The 22,141-nt window shown below is 42.1% G+C and overlaps 2 protein-coding genes and 1 long non-coding RNA gene across 5 annotated transcripts in view; 2 read left to right on the forward strand and 1 right to left on the reverse strand.

The window, feature by feature from the left end:
- Positions 1–7,455, reverse strand: part of TAF1B (TATA-box binding protein associated factor, RNA polymerase I subunit B) — a 71,140-nt gene extending 63,685 nt beyond the window's left edge. For 2 of the 3 annotated variants that reach the window (XM_079110948.1, XM_079110947.1), the window contains exons 1-3: positions 7,299–7,455; positions 5,744–5,842; positions 398–485 (exon numbers count right to left, since the gene is read on the reverse strand). In XM_079110948.1, coding sequence (XP_078967074.1) covers positions 398–485; positions 5,744–5,842; positions 7,299–7,316 — 205 coding nt within the window. In that variant the 5' untranslated portion in view covers positions 7,317–7,455. Of the gene's footprint in view, positions 1–397; positions 486–5,743; positions 5,843–6,791; positions 7,039–7,298 lie in introns of those variants that run through there. The other variant, XM_079110949.1, reaches the window with a different exon arrangement.
- Positions 680–1,687, forward strand: LOC306644231 (TP53-regulated inhibitor of apoptosis 1-like). Its single transcript, XM_079110959.1, has one exon. The coding sequence runs from the start codon at positions 682–684 to the stop codon at positions 910–912; it is 231 nt and encodes a 76-aa protein (XP_078967085.1). The 5' UTR covers positions 680–681; the 3' UTR covers positions 913–1,687.
- A 3,866-nt stretch (positions 7,456–11,321) lies between the features above and the next one.
- The window catches only part of LOC306644521, a 64,695-nt gene continuing 53,875 nt past the window's right edge, over positions 11,322–22,141 (forward strand). Inside the window, exons 1-2 of the long non-coding RNA XR_013759410.1 lie at positions 11,322–11,435; positions 21,352–21,448. This is a non-coding gene — a long non-coding RNA (uncharacterized lncRNA). The remainder of the gene's footprint in view (positions 11,436–21,351; positions 21,449–22,141) is intronic.

The raw sequence follows: 22,141 nt of genomic DNA on the forward strand, positions 1-22,141 counted from the left end.
TTGCATAATAGTTGCTCCACTGGAAAAGCAACTCAATGACAGTAATGAGGATTTTAAAAAAAGATATGTTTTAATACATCTGCTTCCAATTTTACCACAAACAGTTACCAACTTTAATTCAATTTCAGATTATCTGCTTTAAAACTAGCATTTTCTCTAGAATCTATTTAAAATTCCATTCCATGTCCCCAAATTATGAAAGTGAAAGATGTGAATGAAGAATATTAAGAATGGGTCTGGGGTTGTGGCTCAGTGGTAGAGTGCTTGCCTAGCACATGTTAGGCACTGGGTTCAATCCTCAGCACCACATATAAATAACTAAATTAAATAAAGGTCCATCATAAACTTAAAAAAAAAAAAAAAAGGCATGCTAAGCACAAATGAAGAAAGAGCTTACCACATTTCCTTTTTCTTCTAAGCCCCCTGTTGATAGTTTTTATCTTAGCATTAGGAATAGCTTCGGTGTTTATAACTTCCTTAGATCTCTACAGGAAACAAACACAGGCCTTATGAAAATAGTTTTATATTTCTCAAATCATCAAGTATGCTCTGGACCAAATTATGAGCGCCAAGACCAACCATGGTCTTGGGAAAATCCATCTTGGGAAAATCATGTAAGCTGTAACATTCTGGTTAACTTTATGTTGCTTTTTCATTAAAAATTTCTTGATTTCCATAGCCATGAACAGCGTCGGGGAGGCATGCACCGACATGAAGCGCAAGTACGACCAGTGCTTCAATCGCTGGTTTGCTGAGAAGTTCCTCAAAGGAGACGGCTCCGGGGACCCGTGCACCGATCTCTTCAAGCGCTACCAGCAGTGCATTCAGAAAGCAATAAAAGAGAAAGAGATTCCTATTGAAGGACTGGAGTTCATGGGCCATGGCAAAGAAAAGCCTGAAAACTCTTCTTGATATTGACTGTCACCTTGAAAATGGATTCCTATATCAGGAAATTGAGGACTCTGGATTTTGTCAACTAAGGCTGTGAAGATAGCTGTGGGATTCAATGAATTTAGGAGGGAGTTGTTTTATTTCTTCTCTATTGATGTTTTCCTCTCACTTGTAAAAGATGATGAACCACCGCTCTGCTTTGAGATGATTTCTCACTTGATCTGGCATCTTCCAGAACCTCAGTGGGCTAAAACTGAACAGTTTCTCGGGATTATGGTTGCAATACATGATCTAGAATCAGCTTTAAATATATCTTGTATATAAATTATTGATAAACTAGTCAAGATGATCAGGGTTGCCTGACTTCTTGGTTTTTGCTGCAAAAGACATTAGGTACATTGTACTGGGGTCGTTGTTCATGAAAACAATCAGTTAGGACCTCTTTTTTCTCTCAGGTAGCTAATGCTTTAAAAGGGGATCCAGGCACAACAGTCTCATCTAATTTATTTTTATATAGTAACTCACAAAGATTGTTGGTGGCCTGGGTTAGCAAAGAGGAAGACTTTTTTTTAGCAATTTCCTGCCTTCTTGTCCAATTAAGATATGAAGCTTCAAGAATGTTAAAATGAACACCATTTCAGAACTCACAGCATAGTTCTGGAATTACGTTACTTGGAGTTGCTGTGGCAAAAGATCCCAAACCACAAAAGTTTGCTATTGCCAATTATCATCCCAAGTTAATAAATTAAGTCAACCTGCATATAACAAAAAAGTCAAAATGCTGCATCTGGTTAAATGGAGGGGAAAGGTGCTTGCTTTATTTGCCTTGTTTGCCCACCCTGCCCTATAATGCCTGTAATCATGATGGAATAAATTTTAACATTTAATTTAAAAAAAAAAAAATTTCTTGATTTCCAAAACTGTATCTAACATAGTAACCACAAAGTATCTATTAAATGAATAAACTTTATTTTAAATCACTGAATAACTCTATCAAACAAAATCAAAAGTCAAATTTATTTTTCCCCTCCATGCAACACATTTTGGTATTAAAAACAATTTCTGTATTTTCAGTAACTACTGATGCCTAACATATATATGGTTTAGTTTCATTCTCTTTTTCCATGTGTTTGAATATTACTCTAAAACTGCTTTCATTTCTGAAATTATAAAAGCACTAGTTTTCATTTTTAATGAAACTTAACAGAATTTTAGAACAATTAACTGATTAATATAATTCATACCAAAGTCTTTTTCCTCCAACAGTTCTCAAGTCAAGTGTCTATGATTCTGGCTTTCTTACAATCAAAAATGAATGAAATTTATCTTCAACTCTTATTGGGAATAAGGACAGGATTTTTGGAACGTAGTCTAGTCACAGAAAACATATTTAAAGCAATTTTGGTGTACAAAGTTGGTCACACTGAGAACATACGACATGTCAAAGTAAATACAAAAGCAGTCATCTAGCAAAGTCAAGTAAAACTTATAAAGGGTAGCCAGGAAAAAAAAGGCTCAAAATACAGATTTCACAAAATGTGAAACAACAAAAAACTAGGAAAAGCAAAATATCCAAAACTAGAACTGTAATTAAATTACTGAATGGTTGTATTATGGAATTATTTACACAGTCAGTAAAAATATCTGTATGTGTTTAGAATAACTCAGAAAAAAAAATAAGGAAAAATATTAAATAGTATTCACAGATCCCCTTTCCCCTCTCATACACAGAAAAGAGACAGGAAAATTTCAAAATTTCCTATAATATACATGTACTGCTCTTATAATCTTAAAAACCAATTAAACTTACATAATTCTAGCCTATACACTTTTATCAAATATCCATGAAATACTTGTAAAACTATCTATTGCTTAAATTGGCCAAATTTAAATTTTTTCTTAGATAAAACACATCAATAAATTTCCAGTTCCTTTAGCAATTTGGAAATCTTTTTCTTAAGAGTGACAGAGTGCCTAGAGCTAGAAGAACTATATACAGAATAAACTGGAGGACAGTGAAAGAGGTAGAAAAATTGGGTAATTTGTACCATGACTGCCATTTCTCATAGGTATAACCACTATCTCACGTTTCACTCCCCTCCCACTGGATTTCAACACCCAACTGTACAACTCCAGGGAGCACCAACTACATCACCTTCTAGGTAATGAACACATCTGCACTGCCATAAGGCCAAGAGTGACCACCAAAGCCTTGCAACACACAGCTTTGCCTATTTTGTGGAAGGAAGGCTCTGAGCTAGGTTCTTGGCCTTTACAGAAATATGCTGCCCACCTTTAAGAACTCTACATTCTTGACAAACTTACTCTATGTGAATTGACAGTCTTTTAAATGTGGAGCTATGCAGTGGTATTAGGACCTTTCAAGATGACAATCAAGTACAGTGGGTTTAATCAGCCAGAACCAAATTTAAAAAATTATCAAACACAAATAAAAGAGGTAGCTCAGTTTCTATAAAAATAGTATGCTGACTCCATCTGCTAATGGCAAATAGTCTATTAGGCTTTCCTTCAGCACTTTACATTTGTACTGTGGTCTCACAGTGAGTTTAGTATAACTGAACCACTAGTGCCTTAAAAAGCACCAAAGCAAGGCTCACACTGCACATAGGTCAAGTGAAAAACTTGATGTGTTTGTGTGTATACATATACATAAATCAAGATTCATAAATATCTCCATAAAACCATCACCATAATCAAGATAAAAGAACATTTTCTTTACCCCAACAATTTGATCAAGCGAGCAAACATCTCATTAATATCCTCTGTGACTAAATGAGAAACAGACATAAACATTTCAGCTCCACACTAAAGAAAAACAATTATCTCAAGGAAAAGCACTTGTGTTGCAAGCTAAAGTAATCACTTTTCTCAAGGGGGAAAAAAAATTTGTTTTTTACTTGTTCCATGCATTTTTTTTTTATTTGTTCTAATTAGTTATACGTGGCAGCAGAATGCATTTCGACTTACTGTACACAAATGGAGCACAGCTTTTCATTTCTCTGGTTGTACACAACATAATTACACTATTCATGTAATCACAGGGTAATAATGTCCATCTCATTGTACCATCTTACCTCACATACACCCTCCCATCCCCTACTCCCCTCTGCCCAATTCAAAGTTCCTCCATTCTTCTCTTGTCCCCCTTCCCCCATTATGGATCAGCATCCACTTATCAGAGAAAACATTTGGCCTTTGGTTTTTTGGGATTGGCTTATTTTGCTTAGCATGATTTTCTCCAATCCATCCATTTAACCTGCAAATGCCATAATTTCATTCTTCTTTAAGGCTGAGTAATAGTCCACTGTGTATACATACCACAGTTTCCTTATCCATTCATCTACTGAAGGGCATCTAGGTTGGTTCTATAGTTTAGGTATTGTGAATTGAGCTGCTAGGTATTGTGATGTGGCTGTGTCACTATAGTATGCTGATTTTAAGTCCTATGGGTATAGGTCAAGGAGTGGGATAGCTGGGTCAAATGGTGGTTCCATTCCAAGTTTTCTAAGGAAACTCCATACTGCTTTCCAGAGTGGCTGCACCAATTTTCAGTCCCACCAGCAATGAATGAGTGTACCTCTTCCCCCACATCCTCACCAACACTTAATGTTGCTTGTATTCTCGATAACTGCCATTCTCACTAGAGTGAGATGAAATCACAGTTTTTATTTGCATTTCTCTAATTGCAAGAGATGTTGAACAGTTTTTCATATATTTGTTGATTGATTTTATATCTTACTGTCTGTTTAGTTCTTTAGCCATCATTCATTGATTGGGTTATTTGTTATTTTGGTGTTAAGTTTTTTGAGTTCTTTATATATCCTGGAGATTAGTGCTCTATCTGATTTTCCATATATTTTGTCTAGGTTTTAGTTATTTGAAATAGGAAGATAAATCAGTCCCTGTCACTCAATATAGGCTAGAAGCAGATGTCTACACAGCGAACTTCTATCTGTCCCAAATTGTCTTTTTTAAGCCTATATGGTGAATAAGGTCCTTCCTGACCCTCTGTACTTTGAGCAAATCCTTTTCCACAGAGCAGAGTCCTGGCATGTTTTAGCCTGTCCAGTAGTGGACTATCCACACTTTGCTTATTTTGGTTATACTGGCCTGAAGGTGTGGTCACTAGAACAGGACCTAGAGCTCCTGGTGTGACGTTTCATTTACCAAAGTTACAAAGGACAGTATAAAGATCTCTATTTTAAGAAGCAGGTATGATGTGGTAAAAGGAACTCTGGAGTAAGAAGACTCAGGTTGCGGACCTGGCTCAACACTTTGTACTTATAAGGCTTTGGCAAACTCATTCAACTCTTGAGCCCCACTTGCTCCATCTACAAACAGGCATAACACTTATCTCACTGGTTGTTATGAGGAGGAAATGAGATAATGGGTAAGGAAATACTTTGTAATTTGTATGGCACTATAGAAAGATAAAATGAAAATAAAGCATATTTCCAATATTCCCAACAGTCTCAATCTTTCAAACACTGCATCTTTCAGAACTTTAAACTAGTACAACATGTTAAAATTCTTAAGTGTAATAAAAAGAAATCATCTTCTAAGTACAAGTTTAATTATTTTCCTTTAAACCATACAGTGAATTAGAAAATCATTATAAATGTGATGACATAACTTCAAAGACTCATCCTCAATCTAATTTACAAATTCCTTAATTCCAGAGTGAGAACTTAAAAGACTTCTTAAATTCTTGGAATTTGGGCATTATATGAGTGATAAAGCATATCAGGTTTTTTTGAGAACTAGATTACACACAAACTGAAACTGCAATTTTTAAAACATAAGCAAATTCATTTTAAAAAAAGTCACTTACTTCGGTAACATTGTGACAAGATGTGCAATAATATTTGCCTTCATCAGTAAGACCCCAAGAGATAGCAGCACACTGAGAACACCGTTCTTTAAACTCTTTCTATACAAGAGAGAAAAGATATTAATATAAAACCACATTCAGTTTAAAGCCTGCAGTTTTTAGTTCTTGAAGGGTTCCTGGCAATTTTGGGCTACAAATTAAAAAAAAAAAAAAAAAAAAAAAAAAAAAATCACAAAAAAATATATCAGAGACATTATCTGCAAATAAGAAGAGCTCAATCTTGTGGACAGTATGAAACTGAACTGAACTATTAGAAAAAATGTGTTAAAATATGCGGTCTGTGAGGGGAGAAAAAGATAGGGATAAACTGAAATAAAGACATGTAAATAAAACTCCTGGAAAGTGCTGAGAAAAAAAGATGACATGGAAGTACAGATAAGACTTTTAAATTAGACCTACCATTTGGAACTTCATCTAAGGCATTAAAAACACATACCCCAATGGAACTAGATCTTTGTTGAGGTGTTTCAAGTTTTGATTTATTCATTGAACAGAATAAAGAGTATCAACTACATGTGTACTGGGCATTTTACTAGTGCTGGGAGTCGATGGTGAGCCAGACTTGGAACCTACTGGTAGCAGATATGTATACTTTATGGTGAGTTATGATTAATCTCATGGATTTAACATTTAGACATTATTCATCCACCATTCGATAAACACCGATTGCGCAGGGCACGGTGATGCAGGCCTGTAATCGCAGCGACTCGACTCTAAAGGAGTATCCCAAGTTGGAGGCCAGCCTCAGCAACTTAGGGAGGCCCTAAGCAACTTAGTGAGACCTGTCTCAAAATAAAAAAAAATAAGTAAATAAATAAATAAAAAGGTCTGGGATGTAGTTCAGTGGTAAAGCACCCTGGGGTTCAATCCCCAATACCCTCCACTTCAGTGAGTATATACGATAAGACCTTCTATCACACTTCTGCCTCTGATTTTCTGACTCCCAACTCTTTCGTGTTCGACTTATCATCATCCTCGATCTAATTACCAAAACTTCATTTGATGACATCAAAGGATACAGCATTTTTAGGTCGTATGTAAAAAAATGAATGCCAGGTTTATTTCGACAACTCGGTAAAAATTTCAACGATCCCAAACCCGAAACTCGAATCTGCGGAGACGGTGGCGGGAATTCGAGCGCAGCGGGCGGCGATCCCGGAGGCATTCGCTTCCAGCTCCGCCTCGGCCCCACCCAGCCCGGCGCCGAGGGGCGCGCGTGGGGCCCCGTGGAGAGAGGGTGGAGAGAGGGTGGCGAGCGGGTGCCCCGCAAGCCCCCGGCCCCAGCCGCCCCCTTGAACACACCGGCGCCGGCAGCACCCCGCCCGCCTCAGACCTCACCCCGCAGCACTCCCGCAGCACCCGCCTCCCCGCCCCTCGCCCCGCCCTCCGCCGCCAGCGGCCGCCTCGGCCCGACGGCGCCCCGCGACCGCCGCCCCTCAGCCTCACTGCCCCGGGGCCCGACGTTCCCGGCCTGCCAGGAGCGCCACCTCCTTACCGCCTCCTCCAGCTCCATGGCGCCGCCTCTGCGCCGAGCCCGTTGCCCAGGCAGCGAGCGCCGCTTCCGGGAGCCGCAGGAGGAGCCCTCCGGCCGGAAACGCAGGCCCCGGACTGTGAGTTCCGGCGCCCACCCGGGCGCTCCCGGGCGAAGCTCCGCAAACGCGCGCCCCCTCCGGACGACGTCCCTTCCGGGGTCTCGGGGAACAAAAGCTTCCTGTGGGCAAGCGGGCGATGCGGTCGCGCACCCTGCTGACGGCCCTGGGTCCCAGGCCACCTGCCCCTCGCGCTGCGAGGGCGGCGAAGCGAGGCCGGGTTCCCGCGCCCGGCCCGGACCCCTCGGTCGCTCCGCCCGTTCTGCATTTTTCCGGGCGACTACTGGGGTTGGGGGAAAGAGCCCATGCCGCTGAGTTAGGGGGTTCTCTTCGCGACTCTCCCCGCTTACCTGCCGCGGTTTCCTCCTCTGTAAGAATTAGATACGACCTGCGATCCCTTCGCACCTGGGCCAGGCCGGGTAACGCCGCCCTGCAGCCTCCTTCCTGAACCCAGTCCTTGCTGGACTCGTTGAACGCCAACAGGTCTGGGGACTCAGCCGCGATCAAACAGGTGCAAAGAGACAAAAGTAAAAAGGGAAATACGTAAGTGGCGATGCGTGCTGTAGAAAGAGAAAAGAAGGGAATAGAGTGAAGTGGTTTCAGTTTGAAATGCGCCGTCCAGAAAGGTCTCAGCAAGAAGAGGATTTTTGACATAGGCATACATTTCAAGAAGTTTAGGGGCTGGGTTTGTAGCCAGTGGTTGCCCCGCAGGTGTGAGGCACTGGGAGATTCTCGGCACTGCATATAAATAAATAAAGGTCCATCACCAACTAAGAAAAAAAAGTTCAAAAAGGTTACACTGAATAGTAATGGAAAGGACATTTTTAAAAAGCAATTAATAATAGAGAAAGCAAGCATTCAAATGAAAGAAGAGTTCACAAGCTAACATTAACTCTTGAAAAGACTGATAAATTCAATGAACCTGAAAACATTGAACAAGAAGGAAAACAAAATTAACCAATCCTGGGACAATAAAAGTGGCAACTCTATAAATACCATAAACAAATGAGAGGATACTGTGAACAACTCTAGACCGATAAACTAGACAATTCAGAAGAAAGCACGAGTGTTCCTGGAAAAACATGAATTATCAAAGTGTATGGGAGAACTGAAAGCTGAGAGTGGTGACACACTCCTGTAATCCCAGTGGCTTGGGAGGCTGAGGCAGGAGGATGGCAAGATCAAAGCCAACCTCAGCAACTTTGTGAGGCCCTAAGCAACTTAGCCAGATCCTGTCTCAGAATAAAATATGGACGTGGCTTAGTGGTTAAGCATCCCGGGATTCAATCCCTGATACCAAAAAAATTAAAAAAAAAAAAGAAGAAGAAATAGAAAATCTGAACAATTCATAGCTATTTAGGAGATAACTCAAAAGTTAAAAAATATTGTCACAAAGAAAACACCAGTCTCAAATGGCATAACTAGCTGATAAGTTCAATCAAACTTTTAAGAGAGAAATAACATCCATCTTATACTCTCCCAAGCAATGGAAAGAGAAAGAGAACTTATCAGCACACGTTATGAAGCAAGTATAACCTTGACACCTAAACCTGACAGAGATGTTTCAAGGTAAGTCAAAATTAAAGATCTGTCTCAGATCTTGGCCACAAAAGTTCCAAACAATTAGCAAGTTGAACAACTATTCTTTGTTGTGTTCATCAATATGTAAATAAGATAATATGTCACACCAAGTTGGGTTTTTTCCTAGGAATGCAAGGTTAGTTTAACATTTTTAAAATAACATAAATATGATGGAGTATTTGCCTAGTATTATGGTTTAGATGTGAGATGTCCCCCAAAAGCTCATGTGTGAGATAATGTAAGAACATTCAGAGGTGAAATGTTTGGGTTATGAGAGCTTTAACCCAATCAGTGCATTAATCCCCTCATGGGGATTAACTGAGTGGTTACTGAAGGCAGGTAGTGTATGGCTAGAGGAGGCGGACTTTGGGGAGGTACATATTTTGTATTTGGCAAGTGAAGTCTCTGTTTCCTAATCATGTCCTAAGCCGCTTCTCTCCACCACACTCTTCTGCCATGATATTCGGCCTCACCTTGAGCCCTGGGAAATGGAGCTTGCTGTCTGTATACTGAGACCTCTGAAATCATGAGCCCCCAAATAAACTTTTCCTCATCTAAAACTGTTCTTGTGAGGTCTTTTGGTCACAGCTGCAAAAAAAAAAACTGACCAAAATATCTACCATGTGCAAGCTCTGGGTTCATCCCCAGCACCAAAAAAAAAAAAAAAAAAAAAAAAAAAAAAAAGTAGAAATAAATAAATAAATGTGTAGATAAATAAAAATATAGAAAAATAAAAGAGTAATTTAAATACAAGGATAGAATAAAAGTTCAACAGAATGGAATAGAATGTCTGGAAAATGACCCATAAGTACACATAAGACCTGATTTACAACAAAGTGCTACTAAAATTCAGTGGGGAAAGGTTTTTAATAAATGGTTCTGGATCAATTGGACATTCACAACAAAACATTATTGACCTCTTACACAAATTAATTTGAGTGGATCAAAGACTTACATGTAATAAGTAAAACCATATAGCTTCTAGGAAAAAAAAAACTACAAGCAAATATCTTTTTGACTTGTGGTGGAGTAGATTTTGTAAACAGGGCACAAAAAGAACTACCCAGGAAAGAAAAGATTATTAAATCTTATTTCATTAAAATTAAGAACTACACTTTATCAGAACACATCGTGAGGCAAATTAAAGACTGAAGAGATTTTCATAGTGTATAAATTCAACAAGACACATAAAAATGAAGATTTTCTAAAAATCAATAAAAATATTCCCATTAAAAGTAGGCAAAAGAGGGGCTGGGGATATAGCTCTGTTGGTAGAGTGCCTGCCTCGCATGCACAACGCCCTGGGTTCAATCCCCAGCACCAAAAAAAAAAAAAAAAAAAAAAAAAAAGTAGGCAAAAGAGGGCTGGGGTTGTGGTTTAGTGGTGGAGCGCTTGCCTAGCATGTGTGAGGCACTGGGTTCAATTCTCAGCACCACGTATAAATAAATGAACAAAATAAAGGTCCATCAACAACTAAAAAAAAAAAAAAAGTAGACAAAAGAATAGGTATTTCACAAAAGAGGAAAGCTAAAAGGTTAGTAAATAAATGAAAAGTTGCTCAACACCATTACTCATTGTAAAAGTGCAAATTAAAAGTACACTAAGAATCACTACACACCCAGCTGAATGACTAAAAGTAAAAAGTCTGACAATATCAAGATTTGGCAAGAATATGGATAAATTGTATCTCTTCTATGCTGATTAGTTGGTAGAAGTATTTGGGAAGCAAAGCCAAATACATGTTAATTAGACCCCCCAACTCTACTCCTAGACATATAAAAAAGAACTGAGTTCATAGGATTACCAAGATATGTACACTTATTTTCTAAAAGTTTTCTTCATAATAGCAAAAAATTATAAAAATATGCATCCATGGGAGAATAGATAAACAAATTGTGATATGGGGAAGCAATGGAACATTGTAATAAAAAGAGTGAATAACTGTGATGCACTTGTGCATATCTATATCCTGATATGGAGGCTGAGGCAGGAAGATTGCAAATTCAAGGTCAACCTCTGCAACTTAGCAAGATTCTATCTCAAAATAAAAATAAAGCGTTGGGGCTATAGCTCAGTGGTAGAGGGCCCCTGGGTTAAATTCTTTACCAAAGGGGAAAAAAAAAACAAAAAACTGCCTCATACAGCAACATAAATGAATTCATAAACGTAACAAGGTGCAAAACAAGCCTATAATAGAATAAAAATGGCTTTGAATTGAATGGCTTTCCCATTGAAAGATGACATCCATTTCCCCCACCAGATTTGGCCAATAGAATGCTATTTCAATGATTTTGCATAATTTTCAAAGCAATGTCTTTGCAACTTCCGGTTTTGCTCTTCTTGAAATACTGGTTTCTAAAAGTCAGCAGCCATGGCGAGTCCAGCTACCTTGAGACAGCTGTGCGGTGAGGAAGCCCGAGCCGGCAATGGAGAGGCCCCCTCGAGGACGCACTATCACACAAGTGAGGCTTCTTTGACCTCCCAGCCCAGTGTGAAGCCAAGTGATTGCCCCCGATGTTGCTAAGTGGAACAGAATTGAGAGTCCACAAAACAACTCTGGTTTTCTGTTTGTTGGCAGTACTGGGGATTGAGCCAGGGACACTGCCACCAGGCTGCAGCCCCAGGCCCTTTTGCTACGTTACCAGGCTAGTCTTGAGCTTGTAATCCCCCTGTCTCAGTTTCCCTACTGGTGGTTTGGCTATTGTCCTCCTAACCCCCAGCACAGGGGATGGAACCCAGGGGTGCTTTACTACTGGGCTACATCTCCAGGCTTTTTATTTTTTATTTTTGAGACAGGATCTCACTAAATTGTCCAGACTGGCCTGGAATTTACAATCCTGCTTCAGCCTCCAGAGTTGCTGGGATTACAGGCATGCACCAGCAAGCCCAGCTTGGCTATTAATTTAAGTCACTAAATTTTGAGATAATTTGTTACACAGAAATAGCTAAACTGCAAAAATCAGTTGTTGGAGTCAATGGTGATGCAACAAAACCTAAAACACATGTCTGGGTCTATTCCTATCCTCACACCTCCTCCTCTCCATTACAATGAATCTGAAAAAACTTTTGAACATGCATCCTATTAGATGTGTATGTATTCATGTACACACGTAGGTCTGCTTTAGAGAAGTACATTTTAGATACACATACCAGAAATACTAAAATGATGAGATAAAAATTTAAATAATTTACTTTGTCAACATAATAACTTTCTCTGAAAATATTAGTAAGTAACAGTTACGTAATGAAAGAGTTACTATTTTTTTAAATTATGGTTTACCACAATGTTGTGCAGTGGTTTATAGTTCTGGCCCTATGTTCAACTTATTTTACTAACTTTTACTGAAAGTTGCAACAGTAAAAGATGCTTTGCAAAGACACATAGAACCAAGGGTTTCATGACAATGGAAATATTTGCAAACACGCATTCTCTTTTTTATTCATTCTTTTTAGTTATATATGACAATAGGATTCATTTTGACATAATTATAAAAGCTGGAATATAATTTGTTCTAATTCAGTTAACACTCATTCTTAAAATGAATGCCGAGGTGTACCAGACACAGAGAATAAAGCAACACCAAAAATATCTACCTTGTGAAGCTGATACTCCAGCTGGGGAGACATAATAAATATGTAAATACATGTTTATAAAATTCTCCACATTGAGTGGAGAAAAAACTGTTGTGAAGAAAAATAAAGCAGGATACAAAGCGCAGAATAGACATATGGGAGGTAGGGGTGAGGACTACTATGTAGACAAAACCGTCTAGGGACACTCCTCCAATTGGAGGTGACATTCAAGAGAAACTTCAGCAGTGGGGGACCCAGCCATGCAGGGAATGAGGGACACACACCAGGTACAAAGACCTTGAGATGGAAAGGTGGCCTTTAATAAGCAGGAAGGTTTTGGGGAGGTACAGGTGGGAGAGGGCTGGGGCCAGTCCTGGAGTGAGTCAGAAAGCAGAGGACTGACGGGATCTGGCTTACATTTCAGAAGGATTCCCTGGGTGTGTGGAGAATAGGTTGTAAGGAAGCAAGGGGACCAGGAGACCCCTTAGGAGGGTCCTGAAACAATCCAGATGTGGGATGCAGGCAAGTGACGTGGGACGTTGTTGAGAAGGGGTCAACTTCTGGGCATGTGTAAAAGGTCTAAGCAGGGACTGGGGGCGTAGCTCTGTAGCCTGGTGTTAGAAAGCTTGCCCAGCATGCACGAGGCCCTGGGCTTGATCCCTAGCACTGCAAAAGAAAAAGTATAAGCAAAAGTCTTTCCTAGCAGCTTGGATGTGGGCTCTGAAAGAAGTGAGTTGAGGAGAGCTGCAAAATTTGGGTCTGACCCACTGTTAGAAGGCAGTTGGCATTTACTGGATGGGAAGACATGTGTGGGTACATGAGAGAGTTTGGAGGGAGAAGCAAGAGCTCAGTTTGGGACATGCTAAGTCAGTGATGCCTATCCCATGCCCAGGTGGAGGTGCTGAATACCATGTTAATAGATGGGTTTGATGTTCAGGGAAAATAGCACAACTGGAGCTATAAACTTGGGAGGCAAGAGCCTGGACAAGATTACTAAGGCTGTGGGTGTCTGTAGAGAAAAAGGTCTGAGGCCTGAGACCAATAAAGGAGCTCAAGAGGTAGAAGGAAAACCAATAGCGCAAGGTGTCCTGGAAGCCAAGCGAAGAAACCGTGCACAAAAGCAGGAAGCCATCTCTGCTTCCATAATCCTGAGGACGCAGCACGAGCAAGATGGGCACTGATCACCAGACCTGGACGTGAAGGTCGCCAGTGACCCAGAAAAGGGCAGCTTCAGTGGAGTGAGAAAGTGGAGGAGAGTGTGTTTAAAACGAACAGGTGAGAGACGAGTGTGGACCGCTCTAATGAAAGGTTCGATTGCACACAGAAACAGAAGCCATTGCTGTAGATGATGTAAAGTCAAAAGAGACTTTTATTTGTTTTTTCTAGGCTTACTTATGATGTTTTAAGCTGAGAGAAATGAACCTTTGGAGGAAGAAAATTATAATGCAGAAGAAAAAGGCAAGGATTTCAGGGGCCAGCACTGTGGCAAGAGGGAACCGGATCTGAGCACAATCATCTGCAGCAGGGCCAGGAAAGGGGAGAGTGAGGCAGACAGACGGCGCCGTGAGGACGGCGAGGACGTGGTGGAAGGTGTCTTCTGAGTGCCGCCAGGGAAGCGCGTGCTCAGCTCAGGGCGGCGAGGGGCGCGGCTGTGCGTAGACCCTCTGGGAAGCCGCAGAGGTGAATCAGAAATCCAGGGCGCTGCTTCCTCAGGAGGGCCCACTGCTGTTGACAGTCGCAAATAGAAAGGTAAAGCCAGACGGCGCCCTCAGACTTGTGCTGCTAACTTTGGTAAAACTTCTCCTTTACCCCAAAGGGACACGTTCAGTGCATTCAAAATTCCAGTCGTCTGCCAGGTCTTACGCTCCAGACAGTCTCTCCTCATCCCCGGTACTTCTCTTATTTAAAAAGAAAGAAGGTGGATGACTAAACTCATCTGCGGGTCTGACATGTCTCGGAAGCATTTTGCCTTGAGATATCCAGCCTTCTGTGGGGAGCAGAGGACTTCCGTGGACATCCGCCAGCTCATTAGGATGATGGCAGTGATCCCACTGTGTCTGCATGGCCACGTGCTCGTGAAACTAATGATGCCATGCCACTCTGCCACAGGGTGTGCCCTTCTGCCTTCCACTTTTGCTGCTGTTCCTGCTGGAAACGGAGGCAGCAGAGGGCCCTGCCTGCCTCTTACCTGAAGGTCCTTTATAATCCTAGTCAAAGCAGACATTTCTTCACTGGTTACACGGACACAATGTAACACAAAATGTTGTTTTTATCAGAGAAATTACTTATTGCCTAGATTATGTGCTCCCTGGTGCACCTTCCCACCTCCTCACAAGAAGTTCTTTCTGCCTTCAGTTATTGGAATGAAATCTAGCTACTTGCAGGAGTACAGATGTGTTGGGAACGTTTCTTTTTTATCCACCTGCATAGCAGAGTTTCAAGAGTGTCACTTGTTCTAAGACTTGTTTCTTTGAAACCTTCAGTGATGTTTTCTGTCTTCAAACAATATTTGCAACGGTATTTGTTATCTGCATTTAGCCATATTTATCATGACAGGATGGTAGAAGACATCAATATAAAATATAACTTTAGGGATTGAATGATAAATGCCGTAAAAGAAATCAGGATATGAATACAGAGCAACTGGGGTGGGGAAAGCAAATTTTTATAGTCACCAGTGAGAGCCTTCGGTAGAAGGGCAGCTAGAGCTAGAGCAGAGCTCGCCCAGGGTGGACCATCACGTGGGGGAATAGATCCTAGGGAGATGAAAAGGCCCTGAGGCAAGACCCAGTGGGAGCTTGAGAAACCAAAGGAGGCCAGTGTAGCCAGAGGGCAAGGGGTGAGAGGTGGAGATGCAGGCCTCTCTGGCCCAGGCCTGATGGCCCCGTCTTCCCGCAGGGCTCCTATTCAGGCAGGACATCCAGACAGCCTGGATCTGTGTGCTAAAATACAAACACCAGGCATCCCCTGAAGTCCCACCTCTTGGCCACCGTTGTGTGCTCCTGGCAGGGAGGAGAGGAGGGCTTTCTGGAGGGCTGCCCTGGCCACCAACCCTGTGCCGGCAAGTGGGGATTACAACTCACAAATTTGACCCAGAGAAAATCGGGAGAGACTGGGGAAGCAGACCTTCCCCAGTGGGGCTTCGCCCAGGCCAGCCTGTCATTGGGGTTGGAATAGTGAGCAGTCCCATCAGAGGGGAAGCCATGGAGGGAGGAAGGGACTCAGGAGATGACTGAGGTTTTGAGGACTCCAGGGTGCACGAAGCCTTCTCACTGTGGTTAACTGCTTTCTGCCTTCACGTAAGGGGACACATTTGTTAAAATCCACCACGCACCTTGGAGTCAAGGACAAAGCAGCATTAAGGAAGTGAGAGTTAATGCCCACCTAGCATTTTTTTGAGCCAGGTGATTAACTCATTTGAGTATCATTATCATCAGCCCATTTTACAGATGCGAAAACTGAAAGAGAGCTTTTTAAAGTTTATGTAAGTTGGGCTGGGGTTGTGGCTCAGTGGTAAGAGTGCCAGCCTAGCTTGCGTGAGGCCGTGGGTTTGATTCTCAGCACCACATAAAAATACAGGTATTGTGTCCCCTACAACTAAAATATATATATATGTTTTAAAAAAGTTTATGTAAGTGGCCAAGATAGTCGTCAAAACCAAGTAGCCTGGTAGGAGCACTGTTTTAGCGATAGCGTTTAGATTCTGACGGGAAGGATTGGAGTCCACCTAACTGAAGACAGCATTCCATAAAAGGCTTCTGAAACGTAGCCAGTAATGAGATGTTGAATGTGTAGCAATCTAAGATGATATCAGAAGGATCAGGAAAAATTTACTGTAATTGCCCTTCATTTGCTGGAGTCTGAGGTTTGATTCATTACCATAAACAATATTGTTGTTATTAATAGAAATTCTCCATTTTTAGACTACATAATACCAAGCGGCTACTGATTTTAATGGAGAAGTTACTGGAGGAAAATATTGTGGTTTCCTCTGTCAAATCATAGTTCTGGTGACATCATCATTTACTTAGTGGGAACATGGAAAGCTAAACGATCATGCCGATAATTCCTGAAAACTAATAAATGACAGGAATTATACAGATTCAATAAATGCTGTGTGTTATATCATTTTGTAAGCAGTTTATTATATAAATAAAGTTTGGTTAGAAGATACAAAGGAATATATATGTGTATATACCCAGGGCCTTCCTGCATGTGTTACATAAACATCTACCCCTGTAGTACATCCCCAACCTCAGGAATATATTTGTAAATTTTGATTTACATAGAAATGTACATATGGATATATATTCCTCCACTCATTGTTGAATATGGGTATTTGAATATTCCCTCTGAGGCCACAGTTAGGCTTTTTGATTTAATCCTGACATGTTAAGAAGTCATTGAAGGATTTTGTGTTTTGGTACTGGAGATTAAACTCAAGGTGCTTAACTGAGCTACATTCCCAGACCTTAGTGAAACAGGGGCTCACTAAGTTGCAGAGGCTGGCCTCATACTTGTGATCCTCCTGCCTCAGCCTCCCGGGATTGCAGGTATGTGCCATGGTGCAAGGTTCATCAGAAGATCTTAAATGGAGGAGTGTTGTAGTCCAGTCTATGCTTCCACGTCCCATGCAGGCTGCGGTATAAAGACCAGACAAGTGAGGACGCAGGTAGAAAGAGAACGGGCTATCATGGCTTTGAGTTGGTGGCACTGTATGGGGCAAAGAGGAACAGACTGATTTTGAAGGTAGAGCCAATGATGGACTGGATGTAGCTGTGAGAAAGAATCAAGGGTGACACAGCGGGGTGGGGGAGCCTGTCTCCGAGATGGCAGTGAGCAGGCCGGGGGTAAAGCAGGATGTGGGCCGGGAAGCGAGCCGGGTTCACTGGAAATGCCCGCGGAGCTGCTGCACGGGAAGCCAGACACCCGAGCTGGAAGTGTGACGAGACGCTCTGCCCGGGTGTGAAGGCGGCGTCCCTAGGGTCTAAGGAGGACTTAAAGCCTGCGACCACAGAAGACCCCTAGGGACTGAGAGCGGATGGCAGATGAGAAAAGGGAGGCGGGGCTGGGACACAGGACCCTGTAGCCTTAGAAGTCAAGCAGAGCAGGACAATCCAGCAAAGATGTCGGAGAAGGAGGAGAACCAGAGGAACGTGGTGGCCAGAGGGCCAGTTCCAAAAGGAACTGTCCAGTGCCGAAGAGTCGGGGCAGCTCTGCGCAGGACTCAGCAAGGGCAAGGCCTGGAGGAGAGGGATTCCAGTCCAGCCAGAGGAGGAGAGCTTGGCTGGGGGTTCAAGGCAGGTGGGAGGAGGAAGAGAGAGGAGAGCAGGGGACCATGCTCCCTACAGGAGCCAAGAACTGGGAGTAGCTGAAGGGAGCCGCCGATGATGGAGGGTTAAAAAGATAAACCAGGGCAGGTCTTGTGTGGGAAGGCAGATGAAGTGCTGGTTACGTAGAGAGGAGGGGAGGATGACGGGAGTGCCGTGGGGGGGTGGGAGGGACAGATTTGCCCCCATGAGGCCACCCCAGGGGCTGCATTATCTTCTGCGGCCAGGTCATGGGAATTCAAGGAATGTGGTCACCTTGTAGCCAGGCTGGGGCCCTGGCCTGCTGGTGTGGCCGTGTTAGAGCTGGTCCTACCTCCTTCTCCTCACCCCCAGCCCTGCCAACTCCATCCTTGGAACCCAGCACAACTCAGCTAAAAGTTTAAAGAGTTCTGTGGAGTGTGGAATTGCCAAGTACTATCTCAAAGAGGCCAAATATCAAAGACCCTATAATTAAGAGGGTAGATCAGAATACTGACCCTGACAATTACCTACTGGCTATATGACTGGGACAAGTTGCGTCTCTGATACTCAGTTTCTCTGCCGTAGTACAGGGGTGGTAGATTTACCAAACCACCATATGAGGTGGTAAGGTACACGTGGGGTAATAGATATGCAAGGGCTTCGTAGAAACTTTTGTAAACCGAAAAATGGGCTACAAATTCCATAATGTGTCATTCGGTTTAATTTACTCCATCATCCCATGAAACAACTTTGTCAAGGAGGCATTTCTGAGGACAGATTCCGGTGCCACTCCTCTCTGTGGCCTTAATTTTCATAACTAGACCTTAAGTTTTCTTAAGATAAGAAACAGGCCTTGGCTCCTTACAAGAACCTCCCAATTTCATTACTGACATAAATATATCACTTCAAGATCATCTGTTGAAAGGGAGGTGTAGACATATTATTATCTTCAAAGCTTTCTGGGAACCTATTAAATGCTAATCACAAAGCACGGGGATATTCCAGAGAGCAAGCATCATCCTTGACATCCTCATGCACATGAACCTCCTTGCTCCCTGCTGGAGAGAAGAGAGTACCAAGTGGATCCCAAGTGGATCCTCTGAGTGCTCTAACCCAGGTGGCCTGTCCTGTCCGTCACTGAGGCTGACCCCTCCGTGATTGGCATGGTGTTACAGAAGAGGGTAAAAGAAGGAACATTTGCTAGGCCCCTCCTCTGCCCCAGCACTGTACCAGGCCCATCGTCCAGGTTATCTCATAACGAATTGGGAGGTACTCATTATCTGGTCATTAAACCACATAAAGGACTCTGGGGCTCAGGAGGTCAAATCAGGTTACACAGCCACAGGAGGCTGAGAGGGAATCTGGAAGAGTTCTGCCTGTTCCAAAGAGCCGGCTCTTTCTGCTAACAGAGTAGGTGCTTCGTGAACGTTTCCTTAGCTAGGGATGGATGAAGGAATAAAGTGCTCTGATCACAAAACTGCTGTGTCAAGACAACGACTGGGAGTGAGGGCACATCCAATAAAACAGCAAATCAGCCTGAAATGGGGGAGAGATGCTTGGAGCATGGCTGAATAACTCAGGAGTTCCCCAAGTCTTGGATGATAAGATCTCAGTAGGTTGCAGAACCTTTGCGGGTGGGGTGGGGCTGGTTTCCATTTATAGTCTTGAGGCAAACATAGTCTTTCTCCTCCCTCCCTTCGAGGAAGCAGGGCTGACAGACATGGCAACTCTGGCCATGGGCATTCAGGTCTTTGAAAGATGATTTTGACTTCAGACCATCCAGTGACTAGGCTTGGTGACTAACTTGGGAGACCTTGCACAAAATGAAAATGAAGGAACCACTGTTCTAATATCAATAGGAATTTTAAGATCCTGACAAGAGGGTTAAACCAAGCAGGGGTCACTCTGAGTGCAGAGTCCTGGGACTGTGCCAGGCATACACTATGCAGCCAGCCTTGCCCACAGACTTTGGTTATACAGAAGAGTGGAGACATTCAAAACAATGACAAAAAGAAGTGATAGAGCATAAGTAAATAAATGATCGATAAATAATATAGTCATGGAAACCAGGTTCTGCTTTCTCGAAACATAAAATTTCCAAATAGAGTTTTTAACCTTTTTTTTTTTTGCGGTACTGGGGATCAAACTCAGGGCCCTGTGCATGCGAGGAAAGAGGAAAGCACTCTACCAGCTGAGCTATCTCCCCAGCCCTCAACATTCTTCTACTTCCATTCTTTTGTTTTACAGACAAGGAGATTGAGACGCAGACTGAAGCAGTGACTTGGGAGTCGTGGGGAACTAGAGGGTAGGGAAGCCCCCTCTGAGCCTCATTTGGCTCTTAGCACTGAGACAGGGCAGCCAGATTGAATAAATGCATTGTTTCTTTTCTTTTCTTTTTTACCTCCCTAGCCCACACTAAAATAACAGAGTAAGAGAGAGTAAGTCCTCAAGGACTGGTGGGCGGTCACTGAAGAGGAGTGTGAAAGTGGGTGGGTGGGACAGGAGCAAGCTCAGCGGGAAGCTGAAGAATAGAAATCCAAGTATTCCCTTTCTGTAACACCAGGGCAGCTCTAGCCCCCACCCCAGGCAGGAGGCTGGTCTTCTCTGCAGTAGATCTGGGAGACTGCCCTTGGCTTTGCTAGCTCTTTTTGAGCAAAGAGCTTTCCAAGTTCTAGAAATCTAAGAGCTGATAATCAAGAACCTCCAGACACTGAGAAAGCTTCTAACTTAAAAGGCAGAAAATGAAACAGACAAATAAATGGGAAAAAAGGATTTGGAGAAAGTGGGGACATCTTCAAACTGACACTTTCCCCAAAAGGGCAGAGACAATCTTGTTTCTATGAAACAAGAACGAGAAAGCTTTAAAAATGCCTGAAAACAAGGAAAATCTCTGTAAAGTTAAAGACATGAGATCCAAATAAAAATTTAATATGAAAAAAAGAAAACTGAGAGAAATTGTCAGAACGTAGGGCAGAAAAGACCAAAAGATGGGAAATAGTAGAAAAAGAATAATATAGAGCAAGAAGCTAAGCCTGTGAAGTGGAAAGTCAAATACCAAAAAGGCCAGAAAAGAAAAAGGAGATAAATTTGTCAAAGAAACAATAGAAGAAAATTTCCCAGAACTAAAACTTCCAAATCAAAAGGGCTAGCTCAAGAAATGAAAAAGACTCAGGGTCAAATGTACCACTGTGAAATTTTAGAATATCCCAGATTCAGATAAGAGACTATAAACTTAGAAAAAGAGAATCAAACGTCAATAGATTCTCAATAACACTGGAACCTGTGAACAAGGAACCAGTGACTTCGGTATTTTAATTTACATCAGACATGTCTATATTCAGCTAAATCATCCGTCAAATGAAAGCAGAGGAAGATATTTTTAGAGATTAATTAACTAAAATACTTTGCTTCTCTTTTTCCTGGTTTTGTTTTGTTGTACTGGGGATTGAACCCAGGGCCCTGCACTGTGCTCTACCACTAAACTACATTTTTCTCCTTTTGTACTTTAACTTAGTGAGCTGGTGAAGGTAATCATCCAACAAGCCAAGGGAGTAACCAAGAATGGAACACACAGAACCAGAAAACCAGGGATCTAAAACCTTAGAGGCAGGGTGAGTCCTTTGTTTCTTTTCAAAATTGTTTTGGCTATTCTGATAGAATTTTAAAATTTGCTTCCTAATTTTTTTTAAAGCTCTGCCAAGATTTTGAATATCTTTGTGTTAAATCTATAGATCAACTTGGGGGAGGGATAATTGACATTTTAACAAAACTGAGTATTCCAATCCATGAGTATAGTATATCTTGCCATCTTGATGTCTAAATGGGAACACATGGAAGGAAGAATGGCTTGAAGAAGGAGACCTCCAGAAATAAACGGAATGTGATGTTTGAGATCGTAGAGAATGTCATTGACAGAATTGATGCAGACTTACTGCAGAGTTAAGACAAAACAACAGTAGGTATGTTGGAAGTCAGACAAATGGGGGGAAGGAGAAATGAGTAACCCCAGTAAAAGTGAGGCACTGAATAATGAAGGTGTTCTGGGCATAGTGGTCATGCTTCCCTCACGGACACATCTGCCTGATCACAATGAAGTATAACCTGACTACTGACTTAATGAAATTGTTTTAAACTTGTGTTGAAAGGAATGAGAAGAGGAAGTGGGGGATTATCATGGGGGGAACTCAGGAGCAGTGTCTCAAGCGTAAGTGAATTCATTAAGAAATAGGACTGCTCTCCTAGGTAGATCTACCTACCCATCAGGCTATCAAGTTTAAGATGGTGAGGGACGATGTTCCTACTTC

This window comes from Sciurus vulgaris, assembly GCF_902686455.1.
Source record: "Sciurus vulgaris genome assembly, chromosome: 14".
NCBI lineage: Eukaryota > Metazoa > Chordata > Mammalia > Rodentia > Sciuridae > Sciurus > Sciurus vulgaris.